At 44.3% G+C, this 22,920-nt stretch overlaps 1 protein-coding gene and 1 pseudogene across 1 annotated transcript; both read left to right on the top strand.

Moving 5' to 3' along the window:
• Positions 1–16,860: 16,860 nt before the first annotated feature.
• LOC125524066 lies at positions 16,861–18,594 on the top strand (annotated as a pseudogene).
• Positions 18,595–20,626: 2,032 nt separating this feature from the next.
• On the top strand, positions 20,627–22,326 carry LOC125524065 (F-box protein At5g07610-like). Its single transcript, XM_048689139.1, has 2 exons — positions 20,627–20,763; positions 20,866–22,326. The coding sequence occupies exon 2, from the start codon at positions 20,892–20,894 to the stop codon at positions 22,029–22,031; it is 1,140 nt and encodes a 379-aa protein (XP_048545096.1). The 5' UTR covers positions 20,627–20,763; positions 20,866–20,891; the 3' UTR covers positions 22,032–22,326.
• Positions 22,327–22,920: the final 594 nt, after the last annotated feature.

Below are 22,920 nucleotides of genomic sequence, written 5' to 3'. Positions count from 1 at the left end.
GCGGCTGGTGCTCGGGCTGTTCGGAATCTAGGTTCATCTCCGGCGTTAAAGGTAATAGCCGTGTCACTCCATGGGTTTATTGTTGCTACTTGATAGACTTCGACAAGGCTGTGGAGTGTCCTTTTTCGCATATTATTTGATGTGAAAGTCTCGAAGACTGTTAATACCGTATGGGTGTCTCTGGGGTGGCTTTCTGTGGCCTCCGGAATTAGGAGGTTTTCGCCAATCTTGTGTTGGGTTTCGTAGTAATTTCAAAAAATTTCCTACGCACACGCAAGATCATGTGATGCATAGCAACGAGGGGGAGAGTGTTGTCTACGTACCCAACGCAGACCGACTGCGGAAGCGATGACACGACGTAGAGGAAGTAGTCGTACATCTTCACGATCCAACCGATCAAGCACCGACACTACGGCACCTCCGAGTTCGAGCACACGTTCAGCTCGATGACGATCCCCGGACTCCGATCCAGCAAAGTGTCGGGGAAGAGTTCCGTCAGCACGACGGCGTGGTGACGATCTTGATGTACTACAGCAGCAGGGCTTCGCCTAAACTCCGCTACAGTATTATCGAGGTATATGGTGGCAGGGGGCACCGCACACGGCTAAGGAATAGATCACGTGGATCAACTTGTGTGTCTAGAGGTGTCCCCTGCCTCCGTATATAAAGGAGTAGAGGGGGGGAGGCTGGCCGGCCAAGGAGGGAGGCGTAGGAGGAGTCCTACTCCTTCCGGGAGTAGGACTCCCCTCCAATCCTATTCCAGCTAGGATTCCCCAAAGGGGGAAAGAGGGAGAGGGGGGCCGGCCACCTTCTCCTAGTCCTAATAGGACTAGGGGAGGGGGAAGTGGCGCAGACACCTTGGGCTGCCCCTTTCTCCTTTCCACTAAGGCCCATGAAGGCCCATATGGCTCCCGGGGGGTTCCGGCAACCTCCCGGTAACCCGGTAAAATCCCGATTTCACCCGGAACACTTCCGATGTCCAAACATAGGCTTCCAATATATCAATCTTTACGTCTCGACCATTTCGAGACTCCTCGTCATGTCCGTGATCACATCAAACTCATAATATAACTGTCATCGTAACCTTAAGCGTGCGGACCCTACGGGTTCGAGAACAATGTAGACATGACCGAGACACGTCTCCGGTCAATAACCAATAGCGGTACCTGGATGCCCATATTGGCTCCTACATATTCCACGAAGATCTTTATCGGTCAGACCGCATAACAACATACGTTGTTCCCTTTGTCATCGGTATGTCACTTGCCCGAGATTCGATCGTCAGTATCCAATACCTAGCTCAATCTCGTTACCGGCAAGTCTCTTTACTCGTTCCGTAATACATCATCTCACAACTAACATCTTAGTTACAATGCTTGCAAGGCTTATGTGATGTGTATTACCGAGAGGGCCCTAGAGATACCTCTCCGACAATCGGAGTGACAAAACCTAATCTCGAAATATGTCAACCCAACATGTACCATTGGAGACACCTGTAGTACTCCTTTATAATCACCCAGTTACGTTGTGACGTTTGGTAGTACCCAAAGTGTTCCTCCGGTAAACGGGAGTTGCATAATCTCATAGTTATAGGAACATGTATAAGTCATGAAGAAAGCAATAGCAACATACTAAATGATCGGGTGCTAAGCAAATGGAATGGGTCATGTCAATCAGATCATTCAACTAATGATGTGACCTCGTTAATCAAATAACAACTCATTGTTCATGGTTAGGAAACATAACGATCTTTGATTAACGAGCTAGTCAAGTAGAGGCATACTAGTGACACTTTGTTTGTCTATGTATTCACACATGTATTATGTTTCCGGTTAATACAATTCTAGCATGAATAATAAACATTTATCATGATTATAAGGAAATAAATAATAACTTTATTATTGCCTCTAGGGCATATTTCCTTCAGTCTCCCACTTGCACTAGAGTCAATAATCTAGATTACACTGTAATGATTCTAACACCCATGGAGCCTTGGTGCTGATCATGTTTTGCTCGTGGAAGAGGCTTAGTCAACGGGTCTGCAACATTCAGATCCGTACGTATCTTGCAAATCTCTATGTCTCCCACCTGGACTAGATCCCGGATGGAATTGAAGCGTCTCTTGATGTGTTTGGTCCTTTTATGAAATCTGGATTCCTTTGCCATGGCAATTGCACCAGTATTGTCACAAAAGATTTTCATTGGTCCCGATGCACTAGGTATGACACCTAGATCGGATATGAACTCCTTCATCCAGACTCCTTCATTTGCTGCTTCCGAAGCAGCTATGTACTCCGCTTCACATGTAGATCCCGCTACGACGCTTTGTTTAGAACTGCACCAACTGACAGCTCCACCGTTTAATGTAAACACGTATCCGGTTTGCGATTTAGAATCGTCTGGATCAGTGTCAAAGCTTGCATCAACGTAACCTTTTACGGTGAGCTCTTTGTCACCTCCATATACGAGAAACATATCCTTAGTCCTTTTCAGGTATTTCAGGATGTTCTTGACCGCTGTCCAGTGATCCACTCCTGGATTACTTTGGTACCTCCCTGCTAAACTTATAGCAAGGCACACATCAGGTCTGGTACACAGCATTGCATACATGATAGAGCCTATGGCTGAAGCATAGGGAACATCTTTCATTTTCTCTCTATCTTCTGCAGTGGTCGGGCATTGAGTCTGACTCAACTTCACACCTTGTAACACAGGCAAGAACCCTTTCTTTGCTTGATCCATTTTGAACCTTTTCAAAATCTTGTCAAGGTATGTGCTTTGTGAAAGTCCAATTAAGCGTCTTGATCTATCTCTATAGATCTTAATGCCTAATATGTAAGCAGCTTCACCGAGGTCTTTCATTGAAAAACTCTTATTCAAGTATCCCTTTATGCTGTCCAGAAATTCTATATCATTTCCAATCAGCAATATGTCATCCACATATAATATCAGAAATGCTACAGAGCTCCCACTCACTTTCTTGTAAATACAGACTTCTCCGAAAGTCTATATAAAACCAAATGCTTTGATCACACTATCAAAGCGTTTATTCCAACTCCGAGAGGCTTGCACCAGTCCATAAATGGATCGCTGGAGCTTGCACACTTTGTTAGCTCCCTTTGGATCGACAAAACCTTCCGGTTGTATCATATACAACTCTTCTTCCAGAAATCCATTCAGGAATGCAGTTTTGACATCCATCTGCCAAATTTCATAATCATAAAATGCGGCAATTGCTAACATGATTCGGACAGACTTAAGCATCGCTACGGGTGAGAAGGTCTCATCGTAGTCAACCCCTTGAACTTGTCGAAAACCTTTTGCGACAAGTCGAGCTTTGTAGACAGTAACATTACCATCAGCGTCAGTCTTCTTCTTGAAGATCCATTTATTCTCAATCGCTTGCCGATCATCGAGCAAGTCAACCAAAGTCCATACTTTGTTCTCATACATGGATCCCATCTCAGATTTCATGGCTTCAAGCCACTTTGCGGAATCTGGGCTCACCATCGCTTCTTCATAGTTCGTAGGTTCATCATGATCTAGTAGCATGACTTCCAGAACAGGATTACCGTACAACTCTGGTGCGGATCTTGCTCTGGTCGATCTACGAGGTTCAATAGTATCTTGACCTGAAGTTTCATGATCAACATCATTAGCTTCCTCACTAATTGGTATAGATGTCGCAGAAACAGTTTTCTGTGATGTACTATTTTCCAATAAGGGAGCAGGTACAGTTACCTCGTCGAGTTCTACTTTCCTCCCACTCACTTCTTTCGAGAGAAACTCCTTCTCTAGAAAGGATCCATTCTTAGCAACGAATGTCTTGCCTTCAGATCTGTGATAGAAGGTGTACCCAACAGTCTCCTTTGGGTATCCTATGAAGACACATTTCTCCGATTTGGGTTCGAGCTTATCAGGTTGAAGCTTTTTCACATAAGCATCGCAGCCCCAAACTTTAAGAAACGACAACTTTGGTTTCTTGCCAAACCATAGTTCATAAGGCGTCGTCTCAACGGATTTTGATGGTGCCCTATTTAACGTGAATGCGGCTCTACAAGCATAACCCCAAAACGATAGCGGTAAATCAGTAAGAGACATCATAGATCGCACCATATCTAGTAAAGTACGATTACGACGTTCGGACACACCATTACGCTGTGGTGTTCCGGGTGGCGTTAGTTGCGAAACTATTCCACATTTTTCAAATGTACACCAAACTCGTAACTCAAATATTCTCCTCCACGATCAGATCGTAGAAACTTTATTTTCTTGTTACGATGATTTTCAACTTCACTCTGAAATTCTTTGAACTTTTCAAATGTTTCAGATTTATGTTTCATTAAGTAGATATACCCATATCTTTTAAATCATCTGTGAAGGTGAGAAAATAACGAATATCCGCCACGAGCCTCAATATTCATCGGACCACATACATCGGTATGTATGATTTCCAACAAAATCTGTTGCTCTCCTCCATAGTACCGGAGAACGGTGTTGAGTCATCTTGCCCATGAGGCACGGTCGCAAGTACAAGTGATTCAATAATCAGTGGTCCAAAAAGTCATCAGGATGGAGTTTCTCATGCGCTTACACCGATATGACCTAAACGGACAGTGCCACAAATAAGTTGCACTTTCATTATCAACTCTGCATCTTTGGCTTTCAACATTTATGAAATATGTGTATTAACTACTAATCGAGATTCAATAAGAATAGACCACTCTTCAAGGGTGCATGACCATAAAAGATATTACTCATATAAATAGAACAACCATTATTCTCTGATTTAAATGAATAACCGTCTCACATTAAACAAGATCCAGATATAATGTTCATGCTCAACGCTGGCACCAAATAACAATTATTTAGGTCTAATATTAATCCCGAAGGTAGATGTAGAGGTAGCGTGCCGACAGCGATCACATCGACTTTGGAACCGTTTCCCATGCGCATCGTCACCTCGTCCTTAGCCAATCTTCGCTTAATCCGTAGTCCCTGTTTCGAGTTGCAAATATTAGCAACAGAACCAGTATCAAATACCCAGGTGCTACTGCGAGCATTAGTAAGGTACACATCAATAACATGTATATCACATATACCTTTGTTCACCTTGCCATCCTTCTTATCCGCCAAATACTTGGGGCAGTTCCGCTTCCAGTGACCAGTCCTTGCAGTAGAAGCACTCAGTCTCAGGCTTAGGGCCAGACTTGGGCTTCTTCACTCTGAGCAGCAACTTGCTTGCCTTCTTCTTGAAGTTCCCTTCTTCTTCCCTTTGCCCTTTTTCTTGAAACTAGTGGTCTTGTTGACCATCAACACTTGATGCTCCTTCTTGATTTCTACCTCCGCAGCTTTCAGCATTGCGAAGAGCTCGGGAATAGTCTTATCATCCCTTGCATATTATAGTTCATCACGAAGCTCTTGTAGCTTGGTGGCAGTGATTGGAGAATTCTGTCAATGACGCAATCATCTGGAAGATTAACTCCCAATTGAATCAAGTGATTATTATACCCAGACATTTTGAGTATATGCTCACTGACAGAACTGTTCTCCTCCATCTTGCAGCTATAGAACTTATTGGAGACTTCATATCTCTCAATCCGGGCATTTGCTTGAAATATTAACTTCAACTCCTGGAACATCTCATATGCTCCATGACGTTCAAAACGTCGTTGAAGTCCCGATTCTAAGCCGTAAAGCATGGCACACTGAACTATCGAGTAGTCATCAGCTTTGCTCTGCCAGACGTTCATAACATCTGGTGTTGCTCCAGCAGCAGGCCTGGCACCCAGCGGTGCTTCCAGGACGTAATTCTTCTGTGCAGCAATGAGGATAATCCTCAAGTTACGGACCCAGTCCGTGTAATTGCTACCATCATCTTTCAACTTTGCTTTCTCAAGGAACGCATTAAAATTCAACGGAACAACAGCACGAGCCATCTATCTACAATCAACATAAACAAGCAAGATACTATCAGGTACTAAGTTCATGATAAATTTAAGTTCAATTAATCATATTACTTAAGAACTCCCACTTAGATAGACATCCCTCTAATCCTCTAAGTGATCACGTGATCCAAATCAACTAAACCATGTCCGATCATCACGTGAGATGGAGTAGTTTCATTGGTGAACATCACTATGTTGATCATATCTACTATATGATTCACGCTCGACCTTTCGGTCTCCGTGTTCCGAGGCCATATCTGTATATGCTTGGCTCGTCAAGTATAACCTGAGTATTCCGCGTGTGCAACTGTTCTGCACCCGTTGTATTTGAACGTAGAGCTATCACACCCGAGCATCACGTGGTGTCTCGCACGAAGAACTTTCGCAACGGTGCATACTCAGGGAGAACACTTCTTGATAATTTAGTGAGAGATCATCTTATAATGCTACCGTCAATCAAAGCAAGATAAGATGCATAAAAGATAAACATCACATGCAATCAATATAAGTGATATGATATGGCCATCATCATCTTGTGCTTGTGATCTCCATCTCCGAAGCACCGTCATGATCACCATCGTCACCGGCGCGACACCTTGATCTCCATCGTAGCATCGTTGTCGTCTCGCCAATCTATATGCTTCCACGACTATCCGCTACCGCTTAGTGATAAAGTAAAGCATTACATCGCGATTGCATTGCATACAATAAAGCGACAACCATATGGCTCCTGCCAGTTGCCGATAACTCGGTTACAAAACATGATCATCTCATACAATAAAATCAGCATCATGCCTTGACCATATCACATCACAACATGCCCTGCAAAAACAAGTTAGACGTCCTCTACTTTGTTGTTGCAAGTTTTACGTGGCTGCTACGGGCTTAAGCAAGAACCAATCTCACCTACGCATCAAAACCACAACGATAGTTTGTCAAATAGACTCCGTTTTAACCTTCGCAAGGACCGGGCGTAGCCATACTTGGTTCAACTAAAGTTGGAGAGACAGTCGCCCGCAAGCCACCTGTGTGCAAAGCACGTCGGGGGAACCGGTCTCGCGTAAGCGTACGCGTAATGTTGGTCCGGGTCGTCTCGTCCAACAATACCGCCGAACCAAAGTATGACATGCTGGTAGGCAGTATGACTTGTATCGTCCACAACTCACTTGTGTTCTACTCGTGCATATAACATCAACATAAATAACCTAGGCTCTGATAGCCACTGTTGGGTTTCGTAGTAATTTCAAAAAATTTCCTACGCACACGCAAGATCATGTGATGCATAGCAACGAGGGGAGAGTGTTGTCTACGTACCACGCAGACCGACTGCGGAAGCGTTGACGACGTAGAGGAAGTAGTCGTACGTCTTCACGATCCGACCGATCCAAGCACCGTTACTCCGGCCCCTCCGAGTTCTTAGCACACGTTCAGCTCGATGACGATCCCCGGACGCCGATCCAGCAAAGTGTCGGGGAAGAGTTCCGTCAGCACGACGGCGTGGTGACGATCTTGATGTACTACAGCAGCAGGGCTTCGCCTAAACTCCGCTACAGTATTATCGAGGTATATGGTGGCAGGGGGCACCGCACACGGCTAAGGAATAGATCACGTGGATCAACTTGTGTGTCTAGAGGTGTCCCCTGCCTCCGTATATAAAGGAGTAGAGGGGGGAGGCTGGCCGGCCAAGGAGGGAGGCGCAGGAGGAGTCCTACTCCTTCCGGGAGTAGGACTCCCCTCCAATCCTATTCCAACTAGGATTCCCCGAGGGGGAAAGAGGGAGAGGGGGCCGGCCACCTCTCCTAGTCCTAATAGGACTAGGGGAGGGAGGGCGCAGCACCTTGGGCTGCCCCTTTCTCCTTTCCACTAAGGCCCATGAAGGCCCATATGGCTCCCGGGGGGTTCCGGTAACCTCCCGGTACTCCCGGTAAAATCCCGATTTCACCCGGAACACTTCCGATGCCAAACATAGGCTTCCAATATATCAATCTTTACGTCTCGACCATTTCGAGACTCCTCGTCATGTCCGTGATCACATCCGGGACTCCGAACAACCTTCGGTACATCAAAATGCATAAACTCATAATATAACTGTCATCGTAACCTTAAGCGTGCGGACCCTACGGGTTCAAGAAGTATGTAGACATGACCGAGACACGTCTCCGGTCAATAACCAATAGCGGGACCTGGATGCCCATATTGGCTCCTACATATTCTACGAAGATCTTTATCGGTCAGACCGCATAACAACATACGTTGTTCCCTTTGTCATCGGTATGTTACTTTCCCGAGATTCGATCGTCGGTATTCCAATACCTAGTTCAATCTCGTTACCGGCAAGTCTCTTTACTCGTTCCGTAATACATCATCTCACAACTAACATATTAGTTGTAATGCTTGCAAGGCTTATGTGATGTGCATTACCGAGAGGGCCCAGAGATACCTCTCCGACAATCGGAGTGACAAATCCTAATCTCGAAATACGCCACCCAACATCTACCTTTGGAGACACCTGTAATGCTCCTTTATAATCACCCCTCCTTTATAATCACCCAGTTACGTTGTGACGTTTGGTAGCACCCAAAGTGTTCCTCCGGCAAACGGGATTTGCATAATCTCATAGTCATAGGAACATGTATAAGTCATGAAGAAAAGCAATAGCAACATACTAAACGATCGGGTGCTAAGCTAATGGAATGGGTCGTGTCAATCAGATCATTCAACTAATGATGTGACCTCGTTAATCAAATAACTACTCATTGTTCATGGTTAGGAAACATAACCATCTTTGATTAACGAGCTAGTCAAGTAGAGGCATACTAGTGACACTTTGTTTGTCTATGTATTCACACATGTATTATGTTTCCGGTTAATACAATTCTAGCATGAATAATAAACATTTATCATGATTATAAGGAAATAAATAATAACTTTATTATTGCCTCTAGGGCATATTTCCTTCATCTTGGCCACCTGCCGGAGTATCCAACATGCTCTAAGGCAGTGAGTTGGTGTGGCGTCCTCTGTATTGTGAATTTTACAGGGTCCGTTAAGCCATCCTTCCAGTACGGTTCCATGCCCTATAGAGAGTTTTTGCTTTTTGGTATCTGACCTGGGTGTCTGGTTATGCTGCACCCTTTTATTTCGGACTGGGTTTGTATTTAGGGCCGGATTGTCCCAAAATTTTATTTTGGTTTTCCAGGCGCTTTCCATCGCACAATACTTTCGTACAATGGACGCCAAGTCAGTGAAGTGTGTGATATCACGGCGACTTATGGCGTTGAGTATTCCCTTGTCCGTGCAATTATTGCAGAAGATTAAGATTGCGTCTTCCTCGTGGCAGTCCCTTAGCCTGTTCTTAACCAGGAGGAATCTAGCCCAGTAATGATGTACTGTTTCGTCGGGCTCTTGCCTGATTTTGGATAGATCGCATATGTTGGGGTGGGTGGGTGGAGTTAAATCCGAAGCCTCACCCCGTCTGCGGCTAAGAGGCCAAGGAATTTATGAACTCGAAAATTTGGATCCCTGGGTGTTGTCCAATGAATCCAGCTCGTCGCCTGACTCTAAGTTCAGGTCTTGAGTGATATCCTCCCCTCCGCGGGTATCCGGCTTGGAGGGATCGGGAATCCGGAAGTAGCGAGTCCTTAAGATAGACGAGGGGCCGCCGCACCGTCCCTCTACCACGGCAACGTGATGGGTGACTTGGGGAGAGTTAATCTCTCTCAGATCGGTTCTAGGCCCAATCTGGTCGTAATCCGTAGCGACTCCCAGGGCGGCGAAGCGATCCAAGAGCTCGTTTACGGAGGAAAGCTCCATTGGATCTAACTGCTCGGCGAGTTCTGAACTGACATGAAGATTGTTTTCGATGGCTCGAGAGGTCATCGTCGGCGTAGAAGCCGAACAGGCGGTCATAAGAAAACCACCTAGCCAGAGGGTTTGGCCCACAATCAAAGCTCCCTTAGCAACGGTGCCGTCTTTAAAGACGGGGCGAGGAATCCTTCCTGATGGCGACGACACAGAGGAACTCTCAATGAAAGCACCAATGTCGGTGTCAAAACCGGCGGATCTCGGGTAGGGGGTCCCGAACTGTGCATCTAGGCCGGATGGTAACAGGAGGCAGGGGACACGAAGTTTTACCCAGGTTCGGGCCCTCTCGATGGAGGTAAAACCCTATGTCCTGCTTGACTAATATTGATGGTATGGGTATTACAAGAGTTGATCTACCACGAGATCAGAGAGGCTAAACCCTAGAAGCTAGCCTATGGTATGATTGTTGATGTGTATGTTGTCCTACGGACTAAAACCCTCCAGTTTATATAGGCATCGGATAGGGTTAGGGTTACATAGAGTCGGTTACAATGGTAGGAGATCTGAATATCCGTATCGCCAAGCTTGCCTTCCACGCCAAGGAAAGTCACTTCCGGATACGGGACAGAGTCTTCAATCTTGTATCTTCATAGTCCAGGAGTCCGGCTGAAGGTATAGTCCGGCCATCCGGACACCCCCTAATCCAGGACTCCCTCAGCTAGCCTCCCTAGTATCGCGCAACTTTCACCGATACCATAAATCCACCATATACCTTCCTCAAAACAGCCACAATACCTACCTATTATGGCATTTCCATAGCCATTCCGAGATATATTGCCATGCAACTTTCCACCGTTCTGTTATTATGACATGCTTCATCATTGTCATATTGCTTGCATGATCATGTAGTTGACATCGTATTTGTGGCAAAGCCAACGTTCATAATTTTCGTACATGTCACTCATGCATCATTGCACATCCCGGTACACCACCGGAGGCATTCACATAGAGTCATATCTTGTTCTAAGTATCGAGTTGTAATTTTTGAGTTGTAAGTAAATAAAGTGTGGTGATCATCATTATTAGAGAACTGTCCTAGTGAGGAAAGGATGCTGGAGACTATGATTCCCCCACAAGTCGGGATGAGACTCCGAACGAGAAAAAAAGGGAAAAAAAGAAAAGAGGCCAAAAAAAAGAAGGCCCAAAGAAAAAAAAGAAAATGAGAGAAAAAGAGAGAAGGGACAATGTTACTATCCTTTTTCCACACTTGTGCTTGAAAGTAGCACCATGATCTTCATGATAGAGAGTCTCCTATGATATCACTTTCTTATACTAGTGGGAATTTTTCATTATAGAACTTGGCTTGTATATTCCAATGACGGGCTTCCTCAAATTGCCCTAGGTCTTCATGAGCAAGCAAGTTGGATGCACACCCACTTAGTTTCTTTTGTTGAGCTTTCATATACTTATAGCTCTAGTGCATCCGTTGCATGGCAATCCCTACTCACTCATATTGATATCTATTAATGAGCATCTCCATAGCTCGTTGATACGCCTAGTTGATGTGAGACTATCTTCTCCTTTTTGTCTTCTCCACAACCACCATTCTATTCCACCATATAGTGCTATATCCATGGCTCACGCTCATGTATTGCGTGAAGATTGAAAAAGTTTGTGAACATCAAAAGTATGAAACAATTGCTTGGCTTGTCATCGGGGTTGTGCATGATTTAAATATTTTGTGTGGTGAAGATAGAGCATAGCCAGACTATATGATTTTGTAGGGATAACTTTCTTTGGCCATGTTATTTTGAGAAGACATGATTGCTTAGTTAGTATGCTTGAAGTATTATTATTTTTATGTCAATATTAAACTTTTGTCTTGAATCTTATGGATCTGAACATTCATGCCACAATAAATAAAAATTACATTGAGAAATATGTTAGAAAGCATTCCACATCAAAAATTCTTCTTTTATCATTTACCTACTCGAGGACGAGCAGGAATTAAGCTTGGGGATGCTTGATACGTCTCCAAGGTATCTATAATTTTTGATTGCTCCATGCTATTATATTATCTATAGTTATTAGCTAGATGGCTTCTTCTCTCTCTTTGGATCTCAATACAAAGTTCTCCTCGATCATCTTGGAGATCTATTCGATGTAATCTTCTTTTGCGGTGTGTTTGTCGAGATCCGATGAATTGTGGGTTTATGATCCAGATTATCTATGAACAATATTTGTTTCTCCTCTGAATTCGTTTATGTATGATTGGTTTATCTTTGCAAGTCTCTTCGAATTATCAGTTTGGTTTGGCCTACTAGATTGATCTTTCTTGCAATGGGAGAAGTGCTTAGCTTTGGGTTCAATCTTGCGGTGTTCGATCCCAGTGACAGAAAGGGAACCGACACATATTGTATTGTTGCCATCAAGGATAAAAATATGGGGTTTATATCATATTGCATGAGTCTATCCCTCTACATCATGTCATCTTCCTTAAAGCATTATCTGTTCTTATGAACTCAATACTCTAGATGCATGTTGGATAGCGGTCGATGTGTGGAGTAATAGTAGTAGATGCAGAATCGTTTCGGTCTACTTGTCTTGGACGTGATGCCTATATACATGATCATACCTAGATATTCTCATAACTATGCTCAATTCTATCAATTGCTCGACAGTAATTCGTTTACCCACCGTAATACTTATGCTCTTGAGAGAAGCCACTAGTGAAACCTATGGCCCCCGGGTCTATCTTCCATCATATTAATCTTCCAATAATTAGTTATTTCCTTTGTCGTTTATTTTACTTTGCAGCTTTATTTCTCTTTATCATAAAAATACCAAAAATATTATCTTAGCATATCTATCAGATCTCACTCTCGTAAGTGACCATGAAGGGATTGACAACCCCTTTATCGCGTTGGTTGCGAGGTTCTTATTTGTTTGCATAGGTGTGTGGGACTCGAGCATGATCTCCTACTGGATTGATACCTTGGTTCTCAAAAACTGAGGGAAATACTTATGCTACTTTACTGCATCACCCTTTCCTCTTCAAGGGAAAACTAACGCAGTGCTCAAGAGGTAGCAGGGCACAGGTCAGTTATCAGGGTAGATGGTGTCGTTTCATACGAGCACTTGCTCTCATATGGGCAGTCGTTTTGACCCCTGGCGGCTCCAATAAGCCCAAGAAAGAAGGTAAATCACCCCATCTCTTCTTCTTCTTCTTCTTCTTCTTCTTATTCTTATTCTTCTTCTTCTTCTTCTTCTTCCTCCAAACCCTAGTAAAACTTCACCCGATTTTTTCTCGTCCGATTTCGGTTCAAATCATTCCGTGTGATCGATCTACAACATGTTTCTCCTATGATCCCCAATTTATTTTTCACGAATCCACGTTCTTCATGCCTAGCATTGCCATGACTAGGATATTGATCCAAATTTGATTTTGGCTTGGATTCGTTGATGCTTTTAGAGGAGTATGATGTTGTGACTACCGTAGGATCAATAGTGTTTAATTGTATTGGACTGAAAAACTGTTTTGTAGATGTTTACAAGGATATCTACTCACGTACGAGGTGCTTCACACCGCACCGCCACAAGAAGTTCTCACTCAAGGGGTCGTTTTCACCGACCATGAAGAAGGAAGAAATTCCAAAAACTCAATAAAAGGAATATCAAAGCATCCAACTGGGCTTATGTGACAACACTCGCCAAGCTAGGTATTACTAATGCTTACAATTTGCTTTGTCATAATGTCAGGTTGCATCATTTTTTTTATCAGGGATGTGAGTATATGAATGCACGACGTTTGAGTTTCTCAGCACTCTCTCGCACAATGTTGGTTTGGTGCTAAATGCATATGAGGAAGAGAGGATCACTTTCCGTCTCCTGAATCAAGATTTCAACATTACTCTCAATGAGTGGTGTAATTACTTTGTCTTCCCCAACAACGATGATGATCTTCGACATGTTTATGTTTTCACTGACCCGCACCCAAGGCTTCTACCGTATGGGTCGTCATGGCTTAAGGCAAAGAGCCAGTTGCATTGAAAGTATAGGTTATTTCTATTATGTTATCACAAACTCGTTGCAAGCACAAGGAGAAGTTTCAAAGGTGAATGATGAGAACATGGTAGTTCTCGGGAAAGGAGCAAACATTGACGTCGGTCATTCGCCCAACCTAGGGGCAATGCTTTTGCTACACCTCACGCATCAAGTAAACAATGCACAAGGAGTTACCGTGTGTGGAGGAGCGATCGCCATGTTGTCCAACTCCCATGGCCTCAACTACAATCACCTTCACCCCATTTTCGGTAACACCCTTGTTAATATTCTTGTTCTTTCTAGATCTGGAATGGTAATAGTTCGTAATGGTCGTCATTATATCAGAATTCCTAGAGTGGCATACTTGTTGCCCACTCCTATGCCTAACCGTTTTTTCCATAGAATATGGACAACTGCATTATGTCGCACAGGAAGGAGATGCAATTTTTGACCAAGAAGGGCCAGAAGCAAAACAAGTTGACGAAGAATATCTCGCCACAAGAAGAGGAGCAGCCTCAAGGGCAGCCACAACAAGGAGACTACACCACCTATGCGGACCTCAGCAGCCTCCACAACTCTATTAATGATATGAGCAACCTCGTTGTGTCCCATCGAGTCACATCCGCCTGCATGAACATGAACTTCTCCAACTGGAGCGAAGGATGGTCTCCTACCCAACTACCACAATGATGCCATCGGTTTGAGCTAAGCTTGGGGGGGGGGGGGGGTCATAACCACTTCTACATCAAGATGTGGCAGTATTACTTGAATAAATTATAATGATGTTGTACTTAAGCTCATGAAGCTTCAAAACACTCGTGTTGGTTTTTTCCAACACTTTACTTTTTATTTTCTTTCGTTTTTCTGTTTGTATTTGCAATTTTTTGTTTGGAAGTTAGTTTTCAAAAACTCAAAAATAAAAAATAGAATGATTTTTGCTCTTACTCTTTATTAGGCTCCTTGGAGCTCATTTTGCATTTTTGTTTTCAAAGGAGTTGATCTACGTCGGACAACGAGGAATGCAAGAGTAAGGAAAAGAAGTGTGTAAATTCGCAACCGTGAACGTATGTCCTACGACTCCCGTCTTTTGCACTTGAAATACTTAGAGTAGATGTAGTACTATATGTGATATGTGCAAATGGTAGTAAGTCTTGATAATTAAGACAAATGTTTTGTTCTAGTAGTTGCAGTAATTTTGTAGCCTTTGTACTTTTTAGTTTAGACAACCAAGACTTGTTGTGGGACTGCTTTTCATTGAAATGATCTTAACTAAGAATAACCATGCACAAGAGAAAGTCTTCAAAGACTTGGGAGTTGATAAAAAATGTAGAAGAAATGATGTTTGAAATGCTCAACCCCGTGTTGTTAATTTTAATATAATTGATAGCACTTGTGGATTAACTTGTCTAGAGGAACTTAGTTGAAAGTAAACGAGATTGTGCCAGAAATATGTGTTGTATGTGTTACATGGTGCTTCGGCTCCTTGTTGGTTCCATGGCCCTGCTACTATATGCATGTGTACATGTGTAAATGTGGCTTTGTCACCTTTCTTGATATTATGCTGAGGACTCTGCTAGCCAATGAACGATCCACCAAGAGAGAAAGCTCGAATTTTGGCTATGAGTTTGTTACCGTATGTAGTGGCAACACTACAAACGCATATTATTTGGCTTTCTTTTGAATGGGTGTGTATGTGGTAAATAAAGGGGGCTGATCAAATGACCTCGAAAGATACAAATAAGGTCCATAGTTCCCAAACATTAAGTCACAGCCCAACTCTATGCACGATCACTTATTTGGCATAATCCCTTTACGTGAAAACAAAAGTTCTAGCAAACAATGATTGAAATAAAGTGCTTAAGAGCCTTGAGGATGAAATAATTGTGGGTGTGTTTATGAGCATTAGAGCATCGATCATATGCTTCTACATGCTTTTCACTCCCTAATATATGGTTTCATGGCTCCATCAAAGAAAACTCTTTCGTGCATTCTCGGTAAGCAAGTGTTGTCTAGAATAAATAGAATGAAGTGTTGCAAAGTTATTTTATCTAGTAGATCGTGAACTTTGTATTGATTATCTTTGCTTCACCAACGATCGCACAATAACCATGCCACCACTACAACTAAGCTACGCTTTCAGGTCAAGAAGCGGAGGTCTATCTAGTCGTACCGATCATAAATGGACCATAACCTTCTCGTTATTTTGGTTTAAACAACTGATTTTCTTATGATTCAGATTTCTCTCTATGTTGCTCGAGGACGATCAAACGTGTCAAGTGGTGAGTCCAGCTGTCACCACATGTCACGTGTTAGACGCTTCATGTGGAATGTTTTTAACATGCGTTTTCGGATTTTAGATATGTTTTTGGCTTCTGACTGTTTTTTCTAGGTTTTAGAGATTCCTTCTCGTGGAGCACATCTGTGTTTCATGGGAAAAAACTGTGTTTCCATGAGAAGCATGGTTGTGTTTCTCGTGGTCATGGAAGCACATATTTGCTTCCGTGAGAAGCATTATTTGTTTTTTCATCAGAAGCATAGTTTGTGCTAGAAGCACAACCTATGCACCCCCCCCCCCCCCCCCCCCCCCCCCCCTCCAAAGGAAAAAAACACAATATGTGGCTTAAAAAAGCGAAAACCGCAACCGTGCTTTTGGGCTACATGTTTTTTCTTCCATTTTGCCCTTTTTTGTTTTTGTTTTCCTGGATTTTGGTTTTTTTACTGGTATTTTTGTTTCCGGGTTTTATTTCCGGTTTATGTTTTTTTTTCTTAAAAAGTTTGTTGAAACCTATTAACACTGGGCTAGTTTTAAAGAACTCGACGCGAGAAATCCAACAGTTTAAGAGATAAACCATTTTAAATAACGTACATACAATGCGCCATTTGTCAGCATCTGAGAAGACGAGGAGTGATTTAAGTGATTTCAGCTACCTGCACGTGAAATTTTTCTTGTTGACAACCTACACGTCAAATAGGAGCCCCGTTTTTTTTTTTGTTTTTTTTTTGAGAAGAGGAGCCCCGCTGTAAGAAGCTGTAGAGCAGCTGCAAACTAGATAAAAGCCCAACAAAAGCCCAACACAGCAACACTCCTCGTTCACTTCGCCTGTCTTCCAGTTCCACGCCGCACATCGCCTCTTCTCGCCGCCGCCGCGGCACACCCAAAGCCTCGCCGGCGGGGATGGGAGCACCTCAAACGGGCTCCCTGGCTGTCACTCGCTTCTCCTCCGGTACGTACGCCACATACGTCGTAGATCCCCTCTTGTTTCCTTCCTGCTCCCTTCACCGATGGCGATGGATCTCCAATCTCTCCCTCATCCTCCTCCGCCCCCGTTTGCAGATTGACCGCCTCCTCTCTCCGCGGCGATGGCGGACGGCTCCAGGGACATCAGCAGGCGGCGGAATCCAGCGGACAAGCTCACCAAAGACCTCGTCGTCGAGATCCTGTCGCGCGTGCCGTACAAGTCGCTGTGCCGGTTCAAGTGCGTCTCCAAGCGGTGGCGCGGCATCATCTCCCACCCCGACCACCGCAAGGCGCTGCCGCAGCACCATCTCCATGACCTCGCCGGATTCCTCTACTCGAGCCTGCAACGGCCTGCTCCTCTGCCGCCGCTTCGAGACCGCTTATTCGCGGGCATTCGACTACGTGGTGTGCAATCCTGCCACGGAGAAATGGGTTGCTTTGCCCGGCTTCTTCAGCAAGATGCAGGCAGCTCGCTTGGGGTTCGACCCGGCCGTGTCCTCGCACTTCCATGTGTTCCAGTTCGTGGAGGATGGGGCTGCAGATGCAAATGCCGATACAGACGACGACGATGATGGCGATAGTTTTGGGCACGTCAGAGCGGTTGACATCTACTCGTCCAAAACCGGGGCCTGGACTCACAAGGACAGCGGTTGGGACTTCCTACCTAGGATAGTGAGTGATTCTAGAAGTGTCTTTGTCAATGGTTTTCTGCATTTGCTCGCCATCGAGTCTGCGGTGGTGGCAATGGATGTGGAGGGAACTACTTGGAGGGCTATTCCTATGCCGGACGATGAGGATGCCCCCATAATAGATGTTGATGTCGGGTTCATTGACCTGTCTCGAGGGCGTTTGTATCTGGCAAATAGTGATCAGCATGATTTTGATAAACTGTCGATCTGGGTTCTCGAGGACTACGGCAGTGAAGCGTGGGTCTTGGAGCACAGTGTCAGGTATGTGAATCTATTTGGAGTGAAGAATGTCCGGCTGGGACACGAGTACCATATTGTCGCCCTCCACCCACAACGAAACACAATTTTCCTAGTTTATGGGCATGAGAAGGTACTGATGTCTTATGAAATGGATACTGGGAAAGTGCAGTTCATCCACGATCTTGGACAGGGTTCCATGGAGCCTTATCTTCCTTATGTTCCCTTGTACTCAGAGGCATTGGCAGATTGGCACTGATAATCTGGCTCGCATTTTGCTGTTCCATTGTTGGCTTTTTAGATAATGGTGAATCATAGGTCTTACTCCCAGGTAATATCGGCAGCTATTCCCTTTTGTTCTCGAGTGTACTCTGTAACCTACTTTATGGGGCTATCTGTCCAGTTAACTTAGTAATGCTAGCTGCTTCTCTTATGTAAACATATATGTGACATATGTGTTTATGGTTGATAGCAGCGTACGTGCGACAGCATTTACTATTTAACTTCATGGAGCTATCATTAATTTGTATCATTGTTGATGGTTGTGATTGTCCAGATCGTTGGGTTGGGCCGTTGGCATATGTGCAGTGAAATATGGGAGGGAATATATGTTCTATTCCTCTTGCCATTGTAATGAACAATAAAGCATGTGAGTTTATGTTCCTTTGCTCCTGTCAATGTTGAAATTATCAGCACTAGTGAAGCAAAGCTATTCTTTTTCTGTTAGATGTTGTCTAGAGTTTAAATGATCATAAGTAAAACTTTCTTGATTCCATCAATAAAACTGCTTGATTCACTCTGTGTCATATTCAGTTCCAGTGTCGGTTCAGATCCTAAGTCTGAAACTAACCCTTTGTCGATTTGGTCTAGAAAATTGCCTGATTCACTTCAGGCTGTATTTAGTTGCAATGCCTGATTCACTTCAGGCTGTATTTAGTTGCAATGCCTAGACAACAGACTTTGCAGATTGTGAGTTCAGGTGCAAATGGGTACTAAATTACAGTACAATGAATTATATGTGTCAGAAATCCGAGGCGCGTGTTGATACGAGGGCAATGAATCACAACATGGGCTGTTCCTATCATCTCTATGACAGGCGTTTGGACCGTCCTCGATTCCTCGTAGTGTTGATGAAGCTCCAAGTGGGGTGACCAGACCCAGAATCCATCTTCAGGTCAGGTGCTGATGAGCGCATTGAACTATCCATATGGTGATGACATTGCTCTCTAGCTACCCGGATGGATCTCTTTACTTCTTGAAAAATGATGGGAGTTTCTCTGGAAATATGATGCAACAAAACCAATCCTACTCTCTCAACCTAGATGCGAAGTTGCAGACAGGATGACATTACTACTATCTTGCACCCAACCAAACCCTATCACCACACATAGGTACAACCACTGCCTCATAGACAAAACCACCGCCGCACAGGAGTAACTTATATAAACAAAACCCACGAGAAGCATAGTTGTGCTTCTCGAAAAATAATTATGCACCCATGAGAAGCACAGTTGTGTTTCTTGTGTAAACACATATTTGCTTCTGCGAGAAACACAACCTTTGTTTTTGCCAGAGCTCAATATGTGCTTCTACGATAAATACAGTTGTGCTTCAACTTTAAAAGGGAAAAATATATAGTATGTGCTTCATCGTAAAAAGAGAAAAGCATAGTCTATGCCAAAAAAATGATGAAAACCCCAACCACGCTTCTGGGCTTCGGGTTTTTTCCTTACTTTTTTTAGTTCATTTTTATTTTTTATTTTTGTTTTTTGTTTTTTTTGTGAAAAAAAATTGTCCAAAACTATTAATATGAGATCTAGTTTTGAAGAACTTGACAAAAAATTCAACGGCTAGAATGGTTCAGTATATACACCCACGATTTAAGAGATACAATATTTTGAATAAAAAATTGATAGAAAAAAGAAAACTTACGACAAGTGGTGCACACACATTATATGAGCATTTGAGAAGATGAGGAGTGACCTTTACAAGGACAACTCTTAAGAAATCTCTAGCAGATCCCGCAAACTGGATCATCCGGCAAAATAACTGCCGGTTTGCGGGACGGAGCCCGTAAACCCGGCTTGAATAGACCCCCAAATTAAGCCGTCCTGGATTTTTTTTGTGGGATCCCGAATCTGCGTGGTCATTTCCTCCATATCTACGGGATTGAGGGCATTTCTTGCAGCGATCTGGAAAATAAAAACCGATTGGCGGGAGGGAACTTTCAGCTCCAGCCATAGTCTTTCCTAAGTGCGACCTCGCCGAAACAAAAGTCGTACTGTATGCAGTTTTGCCAGGATAATTGAATATTTTACGGGATCTGTTCTGCTGGAACAAAAGTCATGCTGTAAAAATGCGAAAAAAACGTTTTGCGGCCGACTTTTGCAGGGCAGGGTATACCCGTGCTCTAACCAGTGATTTCAGCAAAAATAAGCACCTTTATTTTTAGGCAATGCTCTTTTTTTCCCTTTTTCTTTTTGAGGATCCTTAGGCAATGCTCTTATAGAACAGCTGAAGTGCAGGCTGAAATCTGGACACACCGCTATCCTCCTCCGCTATCCTCTGCCTGTACAGCCCAGATAAAAGCCCAGCCCAGCATACCCCTCAAAAAAAAGCCCAGCACGCCACAGCATACTCCTCATTCACTTCCCCCGTCTTCCAGTTCCACGCCAGTTGTCTCAAAAAAAAAAAAGTTCCACGCCACACCTCACCTCACCTCGCCGCCGCGTACCCAAACCCTCGCCGGCGGGGACGGGAGCACCTCAAACGGGCTCCCTCGCCGTCACTCGCTTCTAGCCCGGTACGTGCGCCCCATTCTCCGTAAATCTCTCTTCCTTCCTTGCTGCTCTCCTCGCCGATGTCGATGGATCTCAAATCCCTCCTCCTCCGCCCCCCTTCGCAGGTTGACCGCCTTCTCTCCCCACGGCAATGGCGGACGACTGCAAGGACATCAGCAGGCTTCTGAATCCAGCGGACAAGCTCACCGAAGACCTCCTCATCGAGATCCTGTCGCGCGTGCCGTACAAGTCGCTGTGCCGGTTCAAGTGCGTCTCCAAGCGGTGGCGCGGCATCATCTCCCACCCCGACCACCGCAAGGCGCTGCCGCAGCACCATCTCCATGACCTCGCCGGATTCCTCTACTCGAGCCGCAGCCCTGACTATTTATTGATTCGCAATTTCACCCATGTCTCCACGGGAGGCCGCCCTCCTATCGCTATCGACCCTTCGCTCGCCTTCCTGCCCGACTGTGACAGGTTCCACCTTCTGGACAGCTGCAACGGCCTACTCCTCTGCAGCCGCTTCGAGACCGCTGATTCGCAGGCATTTGATTACGTCGTGTGCAATCCTGCCACGGAGAAATGGGTTGCCTTGCCATTGCCGGGCTTCTTCAGCAAGATACAGACAGCTCGCCTGGGGTTCGACCCGGCCGTCTCCTCGCACTTCCATGTGTTCCAGTTCCTGAAGGACGGGGATGGCCACGTCAAAGGGGTTGAGATCTACTCGTCCAAAACCGGCGTCTGGAGTCACAAGGACAGCGGTTGGGGCTTCCCGGCTAGATTAACGAGTTTAAGTGCCTTTGGCAATGGTTTTCTTTATTTTGTTGCCATCTGGTCTGCGGTGGTGGCAGTGGATGTGGAGGGAACTGCTTGGAGGGTTATTCCTATGCCATGCAATCCGTTTGGCCCTGAAATAGATCTTGCTGTCGGGTTCACTGATCCGTCTCAAGGGCGTTTGTATTTAGCAAATATTGATCATCATGATGGTCACAGACTATTGATCTGGGTTCTTGAGGACTACGGCAGTGAAGTGTGGGTCTTGAAGCACAGCATTAGTCCTTTTGATCTACTTGGAGAGAAGTATGTACATCGGGGAATCAGGTTTCACATTGTCGCCCACCACCCGCGACGAAACATGATTTTCTTTGTTTATGGGCATGACAAAGAACTCGTGTCTTATGAAATGGATAGTGGAAAAGTGCAGTTCATCGGCGTTCTTGGAAATGGTTCCATGGGACCCTACCTTCCTTATGTTCCCTTGTACTCGGAGGAATTGGCAGATTGGAACTGATACTCTGGCTTGCATATCGCCGTTCCATTGTCGACCTTTCAGATAATGTTGAAACATAGGTCCCTTTGTAATATCAGCAGCTATCCGGTTTGATCCTTCTGATGTTGTGTTACTCCTCTTTTGTTGTTGGGTGTACTCTGTAACCTCACTTTATGGGGCTAACTGTTCCCGTTAACTTAGTAGTGCTAGCTGCTTGTCTTGTGTAAACATATACTATGTGTTTATGGTTGGTAGCAGCATACGGGCAGCAGACTTTGCTATTTAAAATTTACGGAGCTACCATTTATTTGTACCATGATTGCTGTTTGTGATGTCCAGATTGTTGTGTTGGGCTGTTAGTGGATGCCCTCTTTTACAAATAGTGTATGTGTATCCTATGTTGAAGTTTATTGTGCATTTTAGATATGTAATTGTATGGGCAGTAAAACATGGGAGGGAATTTATGTTTTATTCCTCTTGTCATTGTAGTGAACAGTAGAGCATGTCAGTTTATGGTCCTTTGCTCCTGTCATGTTGAAATGATCTGCACTAGTGAAGCAAAGCTATTCTTTTCTGTGAGATGCTGTTTAGTCTGGAGTTTACAGCATCAAAGGTAAAAAATTCTTCATTCCATCAATATAACAGTTTGATTCACTCTGTTTAATCTGTCGGATCTCAAGACTGAAACTAACCTTGTGTTGATTTGATCTAGAAAAATTGTCTGATTCACTTCCTGCTGTACTTAGTTGCAATGTCTGATCTTTGCCAGCAGATGCTTTGAACTGTCGTTTAATTTGATACAGAAGGATAGGTGCCATCTTTTTCAGAGCCTCTACGGTATATTCATATTATTTATTGGGTTATTTACAGTAGAACTCTCTGAATTTTTAGCCTCCATGCGCCCTGACCT

The sequence above is a fragment of the Triticum urartu genome, chromosome 7, assembly GCF_003073215.2.
Source record: "Triticum urartu cultivar G1812 chromosome 7, Tu2.1, whole genome shotgun sequence".
NCBI lineage: Eukaryota > Viridiplantae > Streptophyta > Magnoliopsida > Poales > Poaceae > Triticum > Triticum urartu.
Note: the sequence above shows the minus strand (reverse complement) of the source record. Positions and strands in the feature narration are given on the sequence as shown.

Coding starts and splice junctions, on each gene's coding strand:
- LOC125524065 (XM_048689139.1), top strand. CDS start 20,892: ATGGCGGACGACTGCAAGGACATCAGCAGGCTTCTGAATCCAGCGGAC.